Raw genomic sequence first — 21,224 nt, forward strand, 5'->3', positions numbered from 1 at the left:
ATAATAATACTTTGAGAGGAACTTGTATCTAACACATTTAAAAGATATCAAGTAACATAGGTACATATAATTAATATTCGATTATCCATGAAAACCAACAATGTCAAGCTACAAACTCCATATTAGAAAATGAAATTGAGAAGCTACAAAAGGCTAACATACCAGAGTCATCAGATCCATAATTGATGTGATCCTAAAACCAGATACACTGTTTGAAAATCTTGTATTGTAAAACACTGTATTATAAAATACAATGGGTCTGAGAAGTTAAGAAAATAATTGGCTCTAAGACACAGCCTTGTTATTTAATCAAACACCTGCTAAACAGTGGTGTTATACATGAATACTCAGAAACAGTGACAAGCTAAATAAAGAGATTTGACATTACTATCATTGCAATAGTTCAACATGTCCTTTAATTTTATTTCATCTTTTTCAGGCATTTACTCTAGATCACATTGCTGAAAGCCTTGCGTAAAATGGGACAGCCAGCATGTAAAACATTCTAATTCTTCTTGCTTGCTAATATGTACCTTTAGTCTTTATCTAATAACAGTAGTCTGACAAATGTTAGGAAACCTACAACAGGTGATGTTGTGGACTCAAAGATGAATATGATAGCTCCTATCGTTAAGTACAATGACAGTGAAACCTCAGCAACTTCACCTTCTACTGAGTGAGTCTAGCCCATCCTATTGGATTTCTCACTTTTTAAACCTTTCTAATTCTAGAAACAAGGCAGAGATAGCTCAAGGACCTGTGAAAGGCAGGGGAGGTAGAGGGAGCTGTGGTGCCAACGCAGCTGTGCTTTCATTTTGTTTACATTTTATATACCTATAACGATCACATCTGAAGTTATCCTTATTCACACAAATAAGTGTAGCTCTCATCTCCCACTCAAAAAGTGTCTCTTTGTAGCAGCAGAGAGAACAATTCACTGTGGACTGCCCAACCCCAATGGATACATCTACAACACAAGCTCTGCATCCAAGGCTCAGGGATCACCTCAGAAGGAGCAGAAAGACTTTAAGAGTGAGTACTAGGAAGTCTGCTGTGAGATAGATTGTGTCTCCTAGAAATGACAAGATCTGCACAATAACACCAACAGACATACTGATATGGATAGGAAATCTCATAAAGCCCTACCTCCCGGGCTACTCACTGGGAGAGTGAGAATTGGTCTTTTACAGGAATGAGCCCAATAACTGGAATTCAACACCAAATGTTCAGCCCTAAAATCAGGTATACATAAGCACCACCAAAGTTTATTTATATATTTATATGCATATGTACATGTGTTTAACAATAATCAAAGAAAGAAGCCATCAATTTGAAATGAAGTAAACGGGGATATGAGAGGGACTAAAGGGAGGGAAGGGAAGGCAGAAATGATGCACTTTTATTTAAAACAATTAAAAAAAATTCACTTCCTTCAAAACAGCACACCCCAAACCACAACTACAAATTCCTTTAGAACTTGTATCTATGCCCCCTGATGAATAAAAAGGTCCTATCTTTTACACCTTTATCCTCTTCCTTGCTCATCAAAGCATATTCTACTCTGTGCCTTACATACAACAGTTAATAGAACAAAAATGTTTTGGCACCAAGGAGTCATTTAATAGCTTAAGGGGTAACCACAACAAAACCACATCTTTTATTTTAATGAAGAATTCTTCTGGAAGACTAAAAAGTCATTAATGCTAAAAGAATGATGCAAATTTCAGTCATGAATAACAAAATGCTAGAAAACTGTCTTTCACTGACAAAGTATAAAAATTTAAGCACTGATCAGAATGCACAAAATAGTCTTGTTAAAAAAATGAGTTTGGAATAGGAACTAAAATGTTAATTTTAAGAATAGTTTTCTGGTCGGGTTTTGGTAGTGCACGCCTTTAATCCCAGCACTTGGGAGGCATAGGTAAGTAGATCTCTGTGAGTTTGAGGCCAGCCTAGTCTATAGAGAGAATTCTAGGACAGGCTCTAAAGCTACAGAGAAACCCTGTCTCAAAAAACCAAAAAATAAATAAATAAAAAATTAGTTTTCTGTTTACTCTTAACCAACAACCTTTTCTAGTACTATTTCATTACATCATGATTCCACTTACTTTACCCTATTTTTCTATGTGTAAACTTGTCAGCTGTGTCCTACTCACAAAGATAAGACTACAGGTGAGGTGCCAAGAGTGTAATCACAAGAAATGCCCCCTCAGCTTCTCCTCCCACTTCACACAGTGCCAAACTTGCCATTAGCCACTATTCTTCATGCTCCATTAGTCACTATACTTAAAGTTGTCATATTCTGAGATTAAAAAAGTCACCCGTATTATGTCCACTTGGGGGACATATATCATGTCCACTCAGTTACTAAGCACAACTCAAATGGAAGAAAATAACTGAGGGGAGTCTTTCATACCCTCAATTATTTTCATGAGAAAGAAATTCCTTCTATCTTTCTCTGTAAATCTAAAAATGATTCTAAAATAGAAATTTTTTATAAAACAACATAGGAGGGAATGACAAAGTGAGGTTTACTATTAAAAATCAAACACCGAATCAATTAGATTTGTCAGATTGTCCATTTAAAAACTATCCCACACCAAAGATCAACCAACAGTGGATCAGAGCTAGCTCAGGGATTAAGAGTACTAGTTATCTAGTTATTCTTTCAGAGGACCCAGGTTCAATTCCCAGTACCCAACTAGCAGGTCACAACTGTCTATAACTCCAGTTATAGGAATCTGATGCCCTCTTTTCCATTAGGAAGGTTTTGTGGTTTTTTTTTTTTAACCTTCATTTACTATTTAATGGGTATGTGTACATGTCTAAGTATAGGTATGAAGACTGTGTGTGCACTTTTAATGGGTATGTGAACGTGTCTAAGTACTGGTATGAACACCATGTGTGTGCACTTTTAATGGGTATGTGTGTGTGACTAAGTATAAGTATGAACATTATGTATGTGCACTGCCAGATCCCCTAGAACTGTGAGCTGCCTGATGTAAATTCTGGAAACTAAACCCCGGTCCTCTGCAAGAACAGCAAGTGTTCTTACTAATTAGTCATTTCTCAGGGTCCTAGGAAACATTTTAAAAGGAGTCATTATGATAGCCAACTACTTAATTCATTTTTATTCACCCAATAAATAATTACTGAGTGGCTCTAAAAACCAACCAGTATTCTTATGAATAAAGCGATAAAAATTGCTGGCTTTAGCATCATACAACTACCCTAACTGTAAGTGTAGAGTCCTTCCTCTGCACAAGGTATTAAGTAGCAGAGGAACCAAAGGGGAGGAAATGCTCTTTGTTTTTTAAAAAGTTATTATTTACAGAATTGTTTATATTGCATTGTTGTAAATTTTCAACCAATGGGCATTTCAAGAGTAATTTAAAAATATTAGAATTTTTATATCACAAGCCCATACATGTTATATAAAAATTTCAAGTACAATTACAAAACCATTAACTATAGGCAGCACTTAACCTAGTGTTCAATACAGAATGAATGTTCAATAAACACAGGTTGAGTAAAGCAAACACACAATTAAGGTATTCACCATGTCAATCAAAATTATTCAACTTAATTTTTCACTATTTTTTTTTCTTCATGGCTGAGGAAGCAGAGAAAGGCCTCAGTTTGTGAAACCCTACAGAAATGTGTATTTGGACATGGGCATGGTCTGTAGAGAACCCCATGAGCAACTGGCCCATGGGAAACATAGAAAATCTGTTGTTACTCTTATGGGTCAGGCTCAGAAGAATAGCAGTTTTCCCTGGAGTCTGAGGATGGATCCATGTCTGCAAAGACTAGCAACTTCAGCCTCCTTCTCCTGGATGTTTACAGCCTGAGACTGATGGCTCCACCACAGAGATCAATCAAGACTAGCTAACTGCTCTCCTTGTACTGTGTACACCTAATAAACACTCTGAGGTCTGAGTTATGGAGGTAGAAGTAGCAGAATCCCACACGATCCTACATTCACTATACATGTTTATGTGTCTGTCCTTCCTCCATCGCCCCACTCTCCTAGTTAGGGTCTAACAAATATCACTGAGCTACATCTCCAGCCCAGTTCACCTTTTTGATGACATATTTTAAAATGGAATATGGTCATTATTACATTACCCAGTCCAACTCACAATTCATACAAGTTCTGCACCTATTTTTATAAATTTTTATCTTTTGAGAAAATTATTTATGAGGTATTCTCATAGCAATAAGTATCTCAGTAGAAATTTGGTTGGAAGTTATTCATTTTTTGTTTTTCGTTTGTTTGATACAGTATTTTCATCAGGCTAAAAGAAAAACATTTCAAAGCTAGCATTACCAAGCAAAGGGAATTGAGGAGAAAACAGAGCGATGTTCGAATATTTCTAGAAAGGTCTACTTTCTAGTGCATTCTATTATTTAATGTAGACATTAGACATTAAAGGACACAGAGATTATAGGGTTTTCATACTTACTGGTAAATGTTCAAGTAACGAAGTTACACTCTCAGATACATATATTATACTTCCATCTGTCATGATCGCTAAAAAAAAACCATCAAGAGCCTGAAATTAAACATAATGGTCAGTTAAGGGAAAAGAAAAACGCATTTTACTGGACAGAAACAAGAAAAATGACAAAGGACTTATTGTGGAATCTTTACAGTACAGTCAAAATGGGAGCTATTTTGCTTTTGGTACCTTAGTATATTAATTTTTGTGCATCTTTAGATGTTTCTGAGGGAAAAATATCACTTTGACTATCTATTGCAAGTTGGTTTCTACAGATAAGAAATCAATGTTTGCCTTTACAGCTGCATAAATACCTACACTGCATGATACACTATGTAGTACATTCAGTACAGCTTATCTGGAGATGGGAGAAACAGGATAAAGGGAGAAGAAGAAATTAAGCCTCCCCCAACTAAGCTGAGGCACAAACGTTTAAAGCCCAAACTCTTGGTAAAGGTATCTTTATTCTACACATAAAATGAAGCCAACAGAGGCTTTGTATGGGTGGGAAGCTGTGTTTTAATACTAGTAGTCTGGAAGAAATATATGAACAGAGAATTGAATCATGAAAACATGCCTTGGAATAATTGAGAAATTAATGACACTGAATGAAATTAGCAGCAATAGGGAAAGAGAAGGATTAAGCAAGTGCTAAGAATACAAACATCTTCAGGAGATGTTAGAGAAGATACAAGACTCAGCATGCTTTCATTTGATAACCACAGGAATAGTAGTGACCTTTAATAAAGAAACAGACCAAAGATAAAGCTTGGAAGAATCACTGCAATATGAGTTTTAAGAGAAAGAAAAGAGCCTGAGAAACAGTAGGGGCAGAATACGGTGTGGAAAGAGCTTGACAAGGAAAAAGGGATGGTACAGTGATATCAGATAGATCAAAGAACAAGAAAATAAGCATATTTAGTATTTTCAAAGAGCAACATCAACAGGAAGGCAAGTCAGTCATAACAAATTTAGAACAAGTTGACAAGAGGCTACCATAACTCATACATAAACCTGGCAAGAAAATAAGGGAGGAAGGAGAATTATTTAAAGGGCTCATGTACAAAAGGAACACACTGAAAACCAAAATAAAGCAAACAGTGAGAAGTACATTTATAAGTTAAAGGAGAGAAAGATCACTAGCGGGGAAGTTGAATGTTATTTAGTTAAATAGCTCTCTCAAAGGGTCACTAGCTCTGGTAGGAATGTTTTGGTAATTCTTGTGTCTGGGTACAGAAGAAATACTTGGTACAAGTGAAAAGTATGATAATACATAAAGGATGAGATTAGGAGTGAAGGAAACCGCTATTAGATGGGCTTTATTTTTGTTATTTTGGGGTGTGTATGTTGGGGGTAGGGGTGTCTGGAGACAGCTTCCATAACTCACACTGGTCTTGAACTCAGGTAAGCCACCATGTCCAATTTATTATTATGACTGCTGTTTGCAGTGCTAGGAAATGAATGCAGGGCCTAGACAAGTGCCCTACTATCCCAGTCTCTGTTGAAGGGACAGAAAAGGGTACCCTTCCCCACCTCTCTCCTACTAGGGGAGAGATATGGGTCTCTGAGAAAACTCATTTTGAATAGTTTCTTACTTCCTAGAACAGTTCAAACAAATGTATTTTTAGATAATGAGGACATTTGAAATCTTTAATTTACAGTAACTCTTGCAGTATCCCCCATTATGATTTAATCAGTAATTATTTGAATAGTCAAATTGGTGTAAAGAAACAAACCTATGCTTTCTCATGTGAAAATACTGTCAGGGTTGAAAAAAAGTAATCTTTCACTGTGATGGTGAGGAGTTCATGCTGTGAAGACACTCCTAGGAACCGCACGCTTCTCTCTGAAGAGAATGAACTGAAATAAGGATGCTTAATCATTTAGCCCCACTCCTAGAGATAAAGCCTGCTCTTTTCTCTTGCAGAGAAACGTTTCAACAGTTTGCCAAGTCATGAAAACCTTCTGACTAGAGGAATAAAATTTCTTTGAAAAGGGTAATTAGAGAAATGTGGAAGAATAAGGCAGAGAACATCCCCATGTCATGATGGCCAACTGTGAATTATCCCTGTCCTCTTACCATACGAATAAAGGAAAACTGATCACTACTTACAACACCCGGCCTTTCAACTGGTATCTCCTTGGTAACAGTGATTATTTAGTTTGTGCAAGATTAAAATGTCAGTTCTAGAGAAGGGGACAGAAATTCCTTGTGGATCTTCAGCAAAGATAAGGCTGACACAGATTGTGAGCCCTTGTCTTGTAGACTATAAGGAAGACTATGAGCTGCTGAGAGGAAAACAGCATATAACCAGAGATGATCTTAACAAGATGACTTTGTCCTGTCATGCCTACTCCCAGTCCTGCAGTAAATTACTCAGGCAATAGATGGGGGAGGGGAGGCAGGTTTATTCAAAGAATGGAGACAGGCATTTTGCCATTAGTTAGCTTTTGTGGGGTAAAAAGCTTCAACTTCTCTAGGCAGTCAGTAATGAACAAGCTCAACTAAATGATCTAAAGCTCCTGTACCAGCAACACCAACATCCTAAGTAGATGGTCTGAACTCCTGTATCAGCAATGCTAACATGTTAAGCAGAAGGTCTAAACTCCTGTATCAGCAACACCAACATGATAACTAGATGGTCTAAGCTCCTGTATCAGCAATGCTAACATGTTAAGTGGATAGACTAAGCTCCTGTACCAGCAACACTAACATCTTAAGATAGTCTGCATCTGAAATTCAGCTGAAAGCAGACAGGACTCAGCTACAATCTAATAAACATGATTACCTAAGAGTAACACAATTACAATCACAGTCTTGTCAGTCAAATAAACTTTACCCAAACAAAACCAGACTATTTTATGAACAAATCCAATTCTAAGTTATGGTTAAAATTTTCATATTCAATCAGAAAACTGAAGACATGAAGCATGTAAAATCACGTGTGCAAACATCTGGATTAAGGATATAAGATACACACCTGTATACATACCCTTTACCTTGGCCCATTACTTTTAAAAAATACATTTACTTGGTACATACAGAAACTTTAACATATTTGAGCTACCAATATAGTTCAGTGGGTACAAGTGCTTACTGTCAGGTCTGGCAACTTGAGTCTAATCTTTATAATCCACCCAGTAAAAGGAGAGAACCAACTCCCACAAGTTGTCCTCTGCCCTCCAAATGTGTGGGGCAAAAATGTAACCACAGACATATAAATAAATAAATGTACTCTTTACATATTAAAATAAACATTGTTCAGTTATGTGAATCTAAAATCTGAGGACAATCACAAAGAATTTACATTTTCAAGTTTTTAATATATTTTCAGTTCTTATGTCTTATCACTAGAATTTTTAGTTTATTTATAAAAGCTTCCTATTATGAAGAAAACAACTGAAGTAAAACTTTTCTGTTTAGCCTATTAGTAAAGCAGGTACATTAAGATTATCAATAAAATACATAACTTTTGAATTATAAGAAACATTTCACATCAATAAAAGTAAGCAGTTTATAACGAACACAGAAAATCTTACTGAATGAAAAACTGCACTGGGATTATAAAATAAGGATGAGTCATTTTCTTTGTTACAGAGACTGGATTGTGTGTATCTTCTCACAAACATAAATTTAAAGAGATACATCCAATGTGAAACCTCTTTTAAGAGGAAAAACACAAGTTATGACTGTTCTGAGTTGTATGTCAACTGTACATTAACTTACTGAGCTAACTGCTCGTTTCAGACAGTCTTCACACAAGGGTAACTGAGGGCAGGGCTTCCTCGCACATTGCAGGAGACGTACTGTCTAGCTAGGATGTGGGCAAGTTTCCCAACAACTCTGCTCCTGAACTTCCTTATCCATTTATTTACACCCTAGTCGCAGCCTCCCCCCACCATCCTTCCCTCCCAGCCCCTCTCTTACCACTCCCCCACCAAAAAAAAAAAAATCTCCTCCTCCTGTCTCCATCCAGGAAAGGGCAGGTCTCCTCAATAAAACATGGCATACCAAGTTGCAGTAAGACTTGAACTAAGTAAGGCAACCCTGTATGAGAAGTAGGGTGCCAGAAACCATGGAAAGTAGTCAGAGACAGGCCCTGTTCCCATGTAAATACCTTCTTAAAGTGGGTCTGGGAACTGGATGACTTAACAGGAGAAAAGCACCCTTTAGTTTTAAAGTAATAGGTCTAAATGCTTATGTTATACTTACACTCTAACAAATTTTAATAATTTCTGGTAAATATACAGATAGAATTCACTAACTGTTACACCCCAAAGCATAATCAAAAAATACAAAAAGCCCTCTTACTGAAAAATGTTCTACCTTGCTTCAGACCCTAGAAACATCCATGACACAGATAACCTCTTTAACTTCTTTACCTAACAATTTCACTTCTTACATCTATGATTTTTGCACATGCTGCCCAGGCTAGCCACAACACCCCATGATCCACCCCAATCACTCTGCCATACCCTCTTGAGTACTGAGGTTAGTACTTTTATGCTTTTTCTTATCACTGTTCTACAAAGTAAACCACCCATCTGCTATTTTAAGTTTTCACGAAACTTGATAACTAAATTTTGACTAGTTTCTGTGCAAAAATGATGACTTCATTATTCCATGCAGGAAAAGATAAAAGAGTAGGAAAAGTAAAAACTATGAGGTATAAATGTTCCAAAATGTATATGTGTTACATACCTGACTGGGAGATGTTATGTTCTACATACAAGCCAAAGCTGTTCTAAATTATTTTTAAAAGCAATTCTGTAATAGAGGAACACCTGCTCACTTCCATTTAAAAGTTTCCACTTAACAGAATGATTACCTTTTGACACAAATTTATTTGAAAAAATACACCATTTATTACCATTTGCAGTCATTTTAGGTAGATGTTTAATAGAACTAAATACCATGTCCTACAAAATTTCTGTTGAAATCCCACTTTTCATTTTGTTGTATTAGGGAGGAGGTGGCTAGGAGGTGATTAGGTGACAAAGATGAAGCCCCCAAAATGAAATTAGTGTCCCCATAAAAGAATCCTTGAGAGCTCCTGCACATCGTGTCATCAACTAGACTGAAGAGCTCTCACCAAATAGCAAGCCCACTAGGGCCTCCTTCCTGGACTGCCTGCCTCCAGGAGTACGGAAAACAAACTTCTGCTGTTCAAACTCTGCAATCCATGCCATTATGGCACAGGAGTTCAGCTGGCATAAAACAAACACAAGCGATAACAGTGTTTGATGTGGTAACACATCTATGCTTTCTTAGAACGTAGTGGACAGTCTCAGGTTGAAGACTCAGTAGCTATAGCTTTCTGAATTGTATGAAAGCACCTCAAAATTTCAAATGACGAAAATAGGAGAACTTGGTATTACTCTACTACATGGCATTATCTTCTTACAATACTTGATCAATACAATGATCAATAATAATTATACACAAACAGAGCTTATTACATTGACACTGAAAGAAGACTTTTCAATGTTAATACTGCTAAAACTATACTAAAATTAATCATTGTTAAAATTTTAGAAAAATAAAAATTTCAAAAATCAAATCTGGACATACCTCTAACATTAATTGTGTAAACTCTTCATTACTAAGGAATGTAGGTTTCCAGTCCTGTCGAATTTCACTAGCATCTGACTGTGCAGTGATTTCTGTAAACAGATTGACACATTAGCAGCATACTCTAACCACTAGGAGAGCACAAAAACCTACAAGTCGCCTTCTCTTCCTACTCAATGATAAGAACAGGCAATATTTATTGATCTACCTAACAGGAGACCAGGGTTTGAAAATGTGAAATGCTATCTTCTAGAACTTGGTTTGAATAATTTAGTATCAATTTCTTTGGGGTTTTTACTGGGGAAAGATTATACGGCCTAGATCTGCTCTAAGCCTATTTCCAATTTGACATAATTAGCAAATAAAAACAAGCAGAGTACAACAAGATTATTGCAAACATTTTGAAGACATTTTTCAGCTAATCTTTTCCTTGCCATTCAAATGGTACTGTCTCAAGTGGAGATAAGAAATCAGCACAAAGAAGGCGCCAATGGGGTCTGTCAGCCAGTCTGTTTTTAACAAAAAGAACCTATTTTTGCTAGGCAAAAAGATTCATCCTTATCTTAAAAGACTAAATGAGGATTTGGGGCCAGAATTACACAGTAACATTGCTTACAGGGGGAATGTTCAGTGTCTTCTTAATGTTCCTAATGTCATGGGGCTTGGCAAACCTCTGGGGTCTCAGGTATGGCACACATTTCACCACATTACTCCTTCATTTTGCTACAGCAAATAGATTTAATTATATGAATGCTACCATAAATAATGAAATCTGAGCTATTTGCTGTTTAACAAATGTTTCCTTTTCTTTTTAAACAAGGTATTACTATATTTCAGGCAGGTTTCAAACTTATGACCCTCCTGCCTTGGCTTCCAAAGGCTACACCTCAACATTTTTTTCCATTTTAAATGTAGACATACTGCAACAACCACACAGATTAAATCAACATGATAGGCTGTACACTACCTTACTTTATTGTGAAAAGTATGGATTATAGTATTTTAATATTTTGTTACCAGATATTTAAATATATATTTACATACCAAATTTGACTATTACAAATGACACTGAACTATGACAGGTAACTAAAAAGTATAACTACGAATTCTGTGAAATACAGTCATGCTTTTTAAATGGTTGTCAATCACATACACAATTATATATACAAATTTAATAAAGTTTAGTTAATACAGGTCTATGTTAGATGAATAAATACTTTAAAAATTTCCCTGAAATTTACCACAAGTTTCATTTTTGTGAGAATTGTAAATTTAGTTTTGGGGAAAAATCTAATTAATGCCAAAATTAATGTTCTATTGTCAGGTGGTGGAAATATATTCACTTCCCTTGATTTCATTCAACAATCATTTACTGAGTGCTATAATGTTTAAGGGACTGATTTAGTGTGCCATGTATACAAAGGGAGCTCAGTAAGCAAGGATACTATTTACAAAGATTCTCAATGTTAAGTAACTGACACATTTACAAAAGACTCAGAAGAGAATGCGCCATGTGTAACATGGTGCTAAGATAAATAAAAATATGTTTGAGCCCTGGAAGCCTAATCAAATGGTATAAAAATGGAAAAAGTCAGTTTAGGAGCAACTGACCTGACAAAATGAAAATGAATTCCCTTTTAGAGAAACTGAGTTTGGAGACATGGAAAGTGGGATCTGTAAGTCAGCTAGAATGCAAGGATGAAAATTCTGCATCTGAAAACAAAGATTCATTAGTAGTAGTACAGATGCACAGCAGCTTCAGTTCCATGAGTTATCCACAGAAAAGAGGGTTGAGAAAATAAGATCACAAGGACAAGCCTTGAGAAACATCAAATTTAGAGAGCAGAGAAGGGAAGAGGAGAGAGGGCCAGACAGGAAGGGGAAGCAGCAGCAGAATGTGGAAGCCATGGGAGAAGAGAGTCAGTAGCAGGCAGACCGAGATCACCAGTTCTAACTCTACAGAGATTAAAGAGGAAGAAAAGACTTTTGCTGTGCTGGGGAGGGTGGTAACGTCAGTAATGAAAACATTTCAGAGAGTAGTGGTACACAAACCAATCTGGCAATGAATTACAAAGGGTGGTAAAGAAAATGGTACACAGGTAGTAGTCAGCATCTGTTTCCTAAGAAGTTCTACAGTTTTACTTCACCTGAAAAGGCAAACAACCTTTTCTAGTTTTTACAGTTTAGTATCTCCACTACCTAAATATCAAACACTTTAAAAGGTTTTTTTTCCATAACTGATTTAGTCAAGGTGATTTTCTTCTGTTAACAAATATTTTTAAGTGTAGTGTTTTATTTCCTAGACATACAGTGAAATGACCTTTTAAACTGGCCTGGAACAGTCTTACGTGACTCTACCCTCAGGCACGCTTACAGCCTTCCAGCACAAACATGCTCAGTGACAATCAAACCTCCCTGCTTTTCCACTTTTACACGCAGTATCTCCTCTGTGGAAAGCATGTTCACTTACTTAACCTAACACTTAATTTTTAAAATTACCTTTTGTACACCTTAAAACATTCTTTCCTTTATGATTAAAAAAATTATGACAAAATGTGCTTCCCAAGCTTACAGTTTACAAAAACTATTCATCTGAATTTTAATTATGTGTTTACACATTTGTCTTCCCTGGCTTAAGTTGGCAGCCAAGAAAATCGTCATAATTTCAAAAGGATCTAGAATATAGAAACCACTAAATGCTTGTTGAATGAAAAAGAACATACTAAGAATCTTTTTTTTCAATCTTAAACATCATAACTCATGTTCTAAGGGAGAGTTTGCTATAAAAACCATGCCCATTTTACATAGTCAGTAGTTTACCTTTATGTTTGCGTAAAAAGTCAATGCTCTTCTGCAGAACAGTGGACTTGTCCATTTTTCTAGCGTTACCAGGAAGCATAGATCCCAGCTCTTTAATGAGAACATTGAATTGATCTCTACGTTTCTTTTCAGATTTGTTTCTAGATACTCTATGAAAAAAAGAAATCAAATATGTAGCTTTTAAGCAACTGATCTAATTACACAAATAGTATAATATATACTGTGTTCAATTAGGACATAACATACTATATTAAGCTTACTTTTCAGAAGGTAAGGAAACAATTTGATTTATAAACTGCATACTGATAGTCTAAGCTTTTCTACTTTACTAATACATGTAGGTATTATACATTTATTTACTATTTTCTATTTCATAACTCACTACCTTTTTGCTTTGTCCTTGTCATCTTCTTCCACCAATCCATCAAAAATACTACTGTCATCTCTACAAGAGAACAAAGTGAAAAGCTGAGCAAGAACAACACAGTAAGCGGCACCATCAAAGCACAGGTAAACGCACTCACACTGACCTGTTTCCTAGGTGATGCGATCAAGCACACAGAAGCTCAGGAACCACTAACTTATTCTCTAATGAAGTTTAGCTACATTTAAGTTTTTCACATGTGAATTTCAAGAACAGCTATATATACTAAGCTTTATGTATGCATCAGGCTAAACAAGAATTCATCTAGTTTAAAATATCTTATTTCAAAATGTTAATACCTACTGAAAACCTATCAAATGCTGGTATGAAATTATGTTAGTATTAAACTACCCACCTGGAATCATATTAACTATAATATAACTTAAAAATCTTTTGAGATAGTCACTTTAAAAACATCACTATTCATAAATGTCACGATAACTAACTCATGAACTTACTATTTTTGACCCATTTAACAGATTAGTACTCAGTTGTATCCTGGATGTTATAGAACAGTTATCAGGACTAACAGCTACTCTCTTCCAGTAGAAAGAAAACCACATGAAATGTCTGCCAACAATTCTAATTTTTTTTAAGGAGCTATGGTATGGTGGTTTGAATAAGACTGACCCCCAATAGCTCACATATTTCAATGCTTTGTCTTCAGATGGTAGAATTGTTTGGTGAAGATTAGGAGGTGTGGCCATTTTAGATGACATGTGTCCCTGGGGGGTGGGCGCTGAGCTTTCAAAAGCCCATGCCACTCCTAGTTAGGTCACTCTCATTCTTTCTCTCCCTCCAGGCCCCATGGTTGTTATTTTAACATGGAATCTTTCAGCTAGTGTTCCAGTGAGATGCCTGCCCACCTACTGTCATGTTCCCTGCTATGCTAGTCATCGTCTCTACTACCCTCTGGAACCATGAGTCCCAAATTAAATGCTTATAAGCTGTCTTGGTGATTTGTCATGGCAATAGAAAATCCTGGGTGGTTAGGGAAGTACTTGTAGAACTGGTGTACATTGAGTAAGGATTTAAGTAACAACATGGGGACCACTTAAGATCTGGGGCAAAGTCTAACAAATTACGTCAAGAGCACTAGAAGCTGACTCTTAAAACTAAGGAGTGATATCATTTCTAGTGGTTGGTGAAGCTTTGACATGAATTCACCAGTCACACCATCCAGTGAAATCCTGCTGTGCCTGTGAAGACTAACAGCCTTTGAGGTGTCCATTAGCCTCACTTTAGATCAGCTGTAAACTGTGCTTTATGGAGGCTCATGAATACACTTGAAGGTGTCCACTTATGCCTAGAAACTTGTTTTAAAACTCCTACATATATATACATTTTCTGATGAGGAAGTCTACAAATTTTACAATATTCAGATATACGGAATCCATAGTAGTAATCACTGCTTTATCTCTGAATACACAGATGTCATCCCAAATGTCCTAAGGAACAGAAAAAGAATTGGACAACCACTCATCTGCAATCCTTTAAATGACTGGCACGTCTTTTCAAGGAGACTACTCCTATAATCCAAAGCTATGGCCATAGTGAAGGTAAACCTCTCTAGTAAGGACATTGCTTGTCCTTAAGTCTTATGCTCTAATACAAGAAGTATCTTTGTTTTTTAGTTCAAAAAAGAAGAAAAGCTGCCTTCAGATATCAACAGCCACTCTGTGTACAACTGTATTTGCAAAATTCTTAAAGAACTGGAGTCATCATACAGTGAATTATATGTAGCCATAATTAAACAAGCTGGTTAATTTCTGACTTATATCTATAAAACCCTGAGGATCTAAGCAATTCAATGAAATAATATAAAAGATTCTGTTCACCAGCTCTAGACACTATTAACCGTAAGATTTACAAGAAAGGAAGAAGAGAGGGAGGTAGGGAGGAAGGAAGGAAGGAAGGAAGCTACCAAATAAAGCCTGAGAAGTAAATTTTAACACCCATGAAATGTTAGAGGTGTTAAAATGAAAACAGCAACTATAACAATACAACCTTAAGAAACAAGGCCGGAGAGGAAGTCCAGAGGTATAGCACTTGACTAGTATACATTAATAGGCTTTGGTTGTCATTCCCAGCACCCCCCTCCAAAAAAAAAAAAAAAAAAGAAAAAGAAAGGTTTTTACAGTCAAAGAAATAAATAAGGAAGTTTATCTTTTCCCCAAGACTCATATGTAAAGATTAAAAACTAACTAATGAACTAACGATCCTAATTACATTTATGAATTATCAGTCACAAGGGCTAAGATGCTTGCAGAGATAGAGGTAGCACCAATAGACTCCACCCAAGAGTCTAAAAGGGGCCAGAGAATCATTCATAAACATTATTGTTTTTTCAGAACAGTTGACTAAAACTCCCAAAATTACGAATAAATACTCATTTGTAACATAAACTCTAAGATAGTCACTTTTGGCTTTTAAAACTACTAATGTTCATCACTTGTTATTTATTTGTTCTATGTAGAAATTGAATACACCAGCCATCATGTTTAAGCATAACACGCCTATCAAGCTGATATAGAGCATTATTCTAATAGTGACTTTAAAACATACCTGTCAACAATTGAGCTCATTGTACTACAGCTTACGGTAAACAACATAACATATTACGTTTTCGTCTTGTGGTAGACATTTGTACTTCTCCTTGGAAGAAAAGAAAAAAGAAATGGTTATTCATGTTCTAAAACACTTATACAAAGTACTCTTGACAATACTGTAGGATACTATGCATAATTTTCAAGCAAATTATCTTTGGATGGGGAATATTTTAGGCTTTTTTCTTGTAAAAGGAATAGGGAAAAATTCAAATTCATAATTAGTGTATTTCTCTAAAGTAACAGAAATGTCATTTTTAATATTCAGTGTACATTGCTCAGTGGCATTACCTATACAAGAAGCAATCAAGTGTGTCTGTGAGAATTACAGAGGGAAGCCGGGGTCAAGATTTGTTACTGAACTCATGGCCCAAGGCTGAAGCGTCCATCATCTGCGAGCCACATCTTCACGAGAGCCTCACTGACTGCTGTGACTACTCAAGTCTGAGAAGCAGACACATAGAAAATGAATGAATTAAAAATGGCCTAGAGACTTAATAATGAGCTGGTCTCTTCTACCACCATCAACAATAATTTCAAAAAAATCTCTGCAGCCTATGACTACATTCATAGTCACACACTCAACTTAGACTACACTTGCTCACAGGGCAGCTCACACTCTTTTATTGTACTTTTCCAGCCAACCGAGAGACATTTTATTTAAGAGAAAGATGAAGAGAATAAAATGAGTCAGACTAAAGAAGAGTATCAAAGTAACAAAATATTGTGGTAATAAACACACCAAACATCCAGTAACCCAGGCTTCTAATGACAATCTATATTCACACCTGCTCACCAGAAGGGCTCCATTTCAGACACCATACCATTTCCCTACACAAGTTTAAGAAAAACTACAAGTATGCAGTATACTCATATAGAACAATGCTTATTTATTTTTATAGGGTATTGACATTAACAAACTAGAATGATAGGCAATGTGTCTTTAAAGGGATCAGTTGCAATTACTTAAACGCACAGTTCACCAAAATACAGAAGGATCAAGTTAAAGCTAGGAATTAAATGTTCCTTTACATGAGCCCCTTAAACTCCAGGTCACAGATTTAGCAGGTGATCGTATATCATATTACTATTTCATGATGGCAGGGTACTGAGGGCACAAGTACTGGTGTGTGAACACTACTTTAAAATCAGCTTTAAATGCAAGCTTACCAGGGAATGGGCAGACAGCATTACACCAAAAAAAAAAAAAAAAAAAAAAAAGTCTATGAACAATTTTAATGTGGTAAATACAGAAACAACTCCTACTCCAGCACACAGCAATGCACACAATTAGAGATGATCTCCATGTCTGGCAGTCCATCTTTGGAAGAGAATCCTTCACATGAAAAGGATTCTGTTTTAAAAATAAACTGCGCAGTGTGTTATTAATGGCATTACACTATTGTCTTTCTGAATCCCAGCTGCTGTCACCCACCACAGGCTTTTCTTTCCAAATGTTGTCACTGATCAATATTAGCACAGTTCATTAATCAGTGCTTCATAGCTTAAAAAGATCACTAAAAAACAAACAAAAAAACAAACAAATAAACAAAAACTTCTCTGACCTTTTTTTTCCCTCTCTCCTTTCCCCAGGAAAACAATTGTGGTATCAATGTCCTTATTTTCATGCTTTTATTTTACAATTTAGTTTTTTCCCATGTACACACAAGCATGAAGTTTATACAGTTAAGTGGTTTTAGGAAACATACTACAAAACCAGAAGTCTTCTGTTCTCTGACTCCATTGCCCGTTTTCTTTCAGTGACACTCTGGTGCTGTGAACATCTTTTGTTACTTTTGATTCTTTCATTTTCAGATAGAGCTCATAGATAGTTATAATTTACTGACTATCCCAATGAATTTAAATCAGCCTCTTCAGCTCTCAAAAGTGGCTACATTTTTAGGCATCTTTTACTTAATTCGACTGAGCGAATCTAATTGTTTTTGGGGGACAGGAGCATTTTTAAAACTTTAACTTAGTTTTATGTGTATGGGTGTTCTGGCTGCTTGCATATATGTGCACCACACAAGTGAAGTGCCCTCAGAGGCCAAGAGGAAATAAAATCCCCTGGAACTTCAGTTACAGGTGGTTGTAAGCCACCAATCAAAGCTGGGTATTGAACCTGGATCCTCTGGAAGAGCAGGCAATGGTCTTAATCACTTTCCTGGCTGGTTTCAGTTTTTGTTTTTTGGTCAACTAGACAGGAGCTATGAAGAAGAGAGAAGCATAATTGAGGAAATGCCTCTATAAGACTGGTCTGTATGTAAGCCTACAGGGGTATTTTCTTAACTAGTGACTGATGTGGGATGGCCCAGCCGACGCCACCCTTGGGCAGGTGGTCCTGGGGTATGTAAGAAAGCAGGCCGAGCTTTCTTACATGAGGAACAAGCTAGGAAGCAGCATCTTCTTTCGCCTCTGCTTCAGTTCCTGCCTCCAGGTTCCTACTTTGATTTCCCTTGGTGATGGACTGTGATGTAGAACTATAAGCTGAAATAAATCCTTTCCTCTCCAAGTTGCTTTTGGTCAACTTTTTAATCACAGCAATGGAAATCCTAACTGAGATAATTGCTGAGCTATCTTTCAACCCTGAGGATTTTTTTCCTTTTTGACATTATAAACATATACTTCCTCCCAACTCTCCGATACTGTAATTCTAAGTTCACATTTTTATAACTGTAAGTGCAATTCACAGATACGCCTCAGCCTTCTAGCATATATTTTAAATTTTCCTCTCTGAGTAGTTTTTCCTGTGATTAGTTGCTGCAGTGGTTAAAAGAGATTATCTACCACTGGCTCCTATATTTGAATACTTGGTACCCAGTTGGTACAACTATTTAGGAAGGATGAGGAAATGTGGAGGAAGTTATCAACGTTCAGACTTTGTGTCTTAAAAAGCTTCAAGCCATTCCCAGGGTGCTGTCTCCTGACTGTGGTTTGAGATGTGAGCTCTCTGCTATTCCTGCAGCCATCATGGACTCTAACTCTCTGTAATTATAAACACAATAAAATACTTCCTTTTACAAGTTGCCTTGGTCATGGTGTTTTATCACAGCAGGAGAAAAGTAACTACTGGCTATTTTCCCTTATAGAATATCTAGTTTTGAACATGCTTGTTGATGGTTTACTCCAAACTCACAACTATTAAATATATTCTCTGTATCTTATCTTCATGTACAGTAAACATACTACCATTTTTCAACTGTTTCCCCCAGAACTTTCTAATCCATTCCCATGACATCTGTTATGTATACCTAGTAACAGTGCTGTCATCTTGGGATCAGTATTCACTATTATTCTGATGATTCCCTAGGTCTCTAGTTATGCTGTTTTCTCTACCCTAGATGACATGGTTTGATCTCAAATGACATCCTGCAACCAAATCTCATGTGATGAAGGCTTAGTTCCCAGCTAACAGGGCTACTGAGAAGCTATAGGAATGTCAAAAGGTGAAATGTTGGAGAAATGAGGTTATCAGCACTCTAGTATACTTCCTGGGTGCCACAAGGTGAGCAGCTTTCCTAGTGATGTCCAAGCTCACCATAAGCAATGACATCAAGTGGCTGGAGACTGAAACCCCTGGAACTGTAAGCCAAGCTAACCCTTTCCTCCTTTTTAAAAGTGTTTATCTTGGGTGTTTTGTCAGGGTTAACTGAAAGCTGATCAACACATCACAGTGTCACCATTTTTTATTTACTTAATTTTTGCTTGCCAACAGAGAGATGGTATCAGGGGGTCCAATGCCACTCTGATTATTAATCCTTTCCTCTGTGACTGACTTCCTTCACAATGGAAGCAACCCTCTGTTCTAAAATTTAATGGTAATGTATACTGTTTTCCATTTATTTTTCTACCTGAATCAGTCAATCTGTAGGCTGTAACTTACACCCTCCCATCCAAGCAAGGTAGGGTTAGGGTTCAGGTTTTCCTCCTTTGTTTCCTTGACTTTGCTAGAAATCTTATCTGAATGTGAAGGACAGTTTCTAATAAGTTTATCTAATTTTTACTTTTCTCTGACTTTTAACACATTGCTTTTACTTTTCAACCCTCCCATTCAGCTCTTATTTTATACTTGCTAAAGAATGGTCAGACTTCTGTGACTGTCAGGAGCAACTGCAGCAGCTTCAGAGTCAGAAAGAGAAATCTCCTAAGTATATTTACAACAGATTACAGATTACTCTGTTTTAGTACCACCGCCACTTTCATTTCCAGAAATAAGAGCACTTTCAATTCATGACAATTTCAGAGGCTCAGACCTCCCACTGCTAGCTTAAGAAACGTACCACACTTCCGTTTGCTTTTCAAGGTCCATTCCTCCCCCCATTCTCTATTTCCTTATGAAGCTGTGTCAATTGCAAAACTTATTTTTCTTTATTTAACTGTGACTGGTTAATCTTGGCCTACTTTACTGGATTAAGAAACATCTAAGACAGTGGTTCTCAACCTTCCTAATGCTGTGACCCTTCAGTACAGTTCCTCATGTTAAAGTGACTCCAACCATAAAATTATTTTCTTTGCTACTTCATAACTGTAATTTTTGTAATGTTATGAATCATAATATAAATGTCTGCGTTTTCTGATGGTTTTAGGTGACCCCCATTTGACCCCCAAAGGGGCTGTAACCCACAGGTTTAGAGCTATTAATGTAAGAGATTAAACAAACCTCTGAATGGGTCTACAGGGTAGTTTCAAAGTCAATTTATCCACAAGGTTCTAACATAATGGACAGATTGATCCTCTGACTGGCTCAGGACATGAAGGTATTATTGGGGTGGTAGAAGGCAGGTGAGGCCTAGTGAGAAGTAGGTCAATGGTGGCCAGATCACAGGCTGTGTCTTGCCCTGGCCTCTTCCTGTATCCTGCCACCTCCTCTGTTTCATGTCCCTGCTGCCTTAGTGGTGACTTCACAATGAGCCCAGAAACACAAAAACAAATAATCACGGTCTACTGAGCTCAAAATCCAAAATTATAATCCAGAAGTCTATTTTAAAGTAGCTTATGTTGGGCACTGCACCACAGTGACTAGGGAGGTAACACATGGGCTATAAGGAGATTTCAAGACATGAAATTCAGCTGCAGTGTTCCCTATCTCAGCACAGACGTCCTTACTGTTTCTCATCACTCTGCTGCACTCCTGTAGCCTCCACTGAGACTGCTTACCTGGCATCACAAATAGTGCATTGCTATATGCAGGGGCTGATTCCCTGATTCTTTAGACTAGCCCCTGGTGGATGTGATAGGCCATCACTTCTGGGATTATACTGATATAACTTCTTCTCTTGCAGAGCATTTTCCAGCTTTTG

General features: G+C 36.8%; 1 protein-coding gene and 1 long non-coding RNA gene across 17 annotated transcripts in view; one reads left to right on the forward strand and one right to left on the reverse strand.

Moving 5' to 3' along the window:
- Positions 1–15,756, forward strand: part of LOC121140846 — a 31,266-nt gene extending 15,510 nt beyond the window's left edge. Inside the window, exons 2-4 of the long non-coding RNA XR_005877794.1 lie at positions 13,347–13,404; positions 14,750–14,877; positions 14,953–15,756. This is a non-coding gene — a long non-coding RNA (uncharacterized LOC121140846). The remainder of the gene's footprint in view (positions 1–13,346; positions 13,405–14,749; positions 14,878–14,952) is intronic.
- Clock (clock circadian regulator) overlaps positions 1–21,224 on the reverse strand; it is an 81,817-nt gene that overhangs the window by 38,678 nt on the left and 21,915 nt on the right. For 11 of the 16 annotated variants that reach the window (XM_040747228.1, XM_040747235.1, XM_040747234.1 and 8 more), the window contains 5 exons: positions 15,884–15,973; positions 13,280–13,339; positions 12,895–13,043; positions 10,075–10,166; positions 4,467–4,556 (listed from right to left, as the gene is read on the reverse strand). In XM_040747228.1, the coding sequence (XP_040603162.1) occupies positions 4,467–4,556; positions 10,075–10,166; positions 12,895–13,043; positions 13,280–13,339; positions 15,884–15,930 (438 nt within the window). In that variant the 5' untranslated portion in view covers positions 15,931–15,973. Of the gene's footprint in view, positions 1–4,466; positions 4,557–10,074; positions 10,167–12,894; positions 13,044–13,279; positions 13,340–15,883; positions 15,974–16,215; positions 16,369–21,224 lie in introns of those variants that run through there. The other 5 variants (XM_040747226.1, XM_040747229.1, XM_040747237.1 and 2 more) reach the window with 4 other exon arrangements.

Source organism: Mesocricetus auratus, unplaced genomic scaffold, assembly GCF_017639785.1.
Source record: "Mesocricetus auratus isolate SY011 unplaced genomic scaffold, BCM_Maur_2.0 Super-Scaffold_100006, whole genome shotgun sequence".
NCBI classification, from domain to species: Eukaryota; Metazoa; Chordata; class Mammalia; order Rodentia; family Cricetidae; genus Mesocricetus; species Mesocricetus auratus.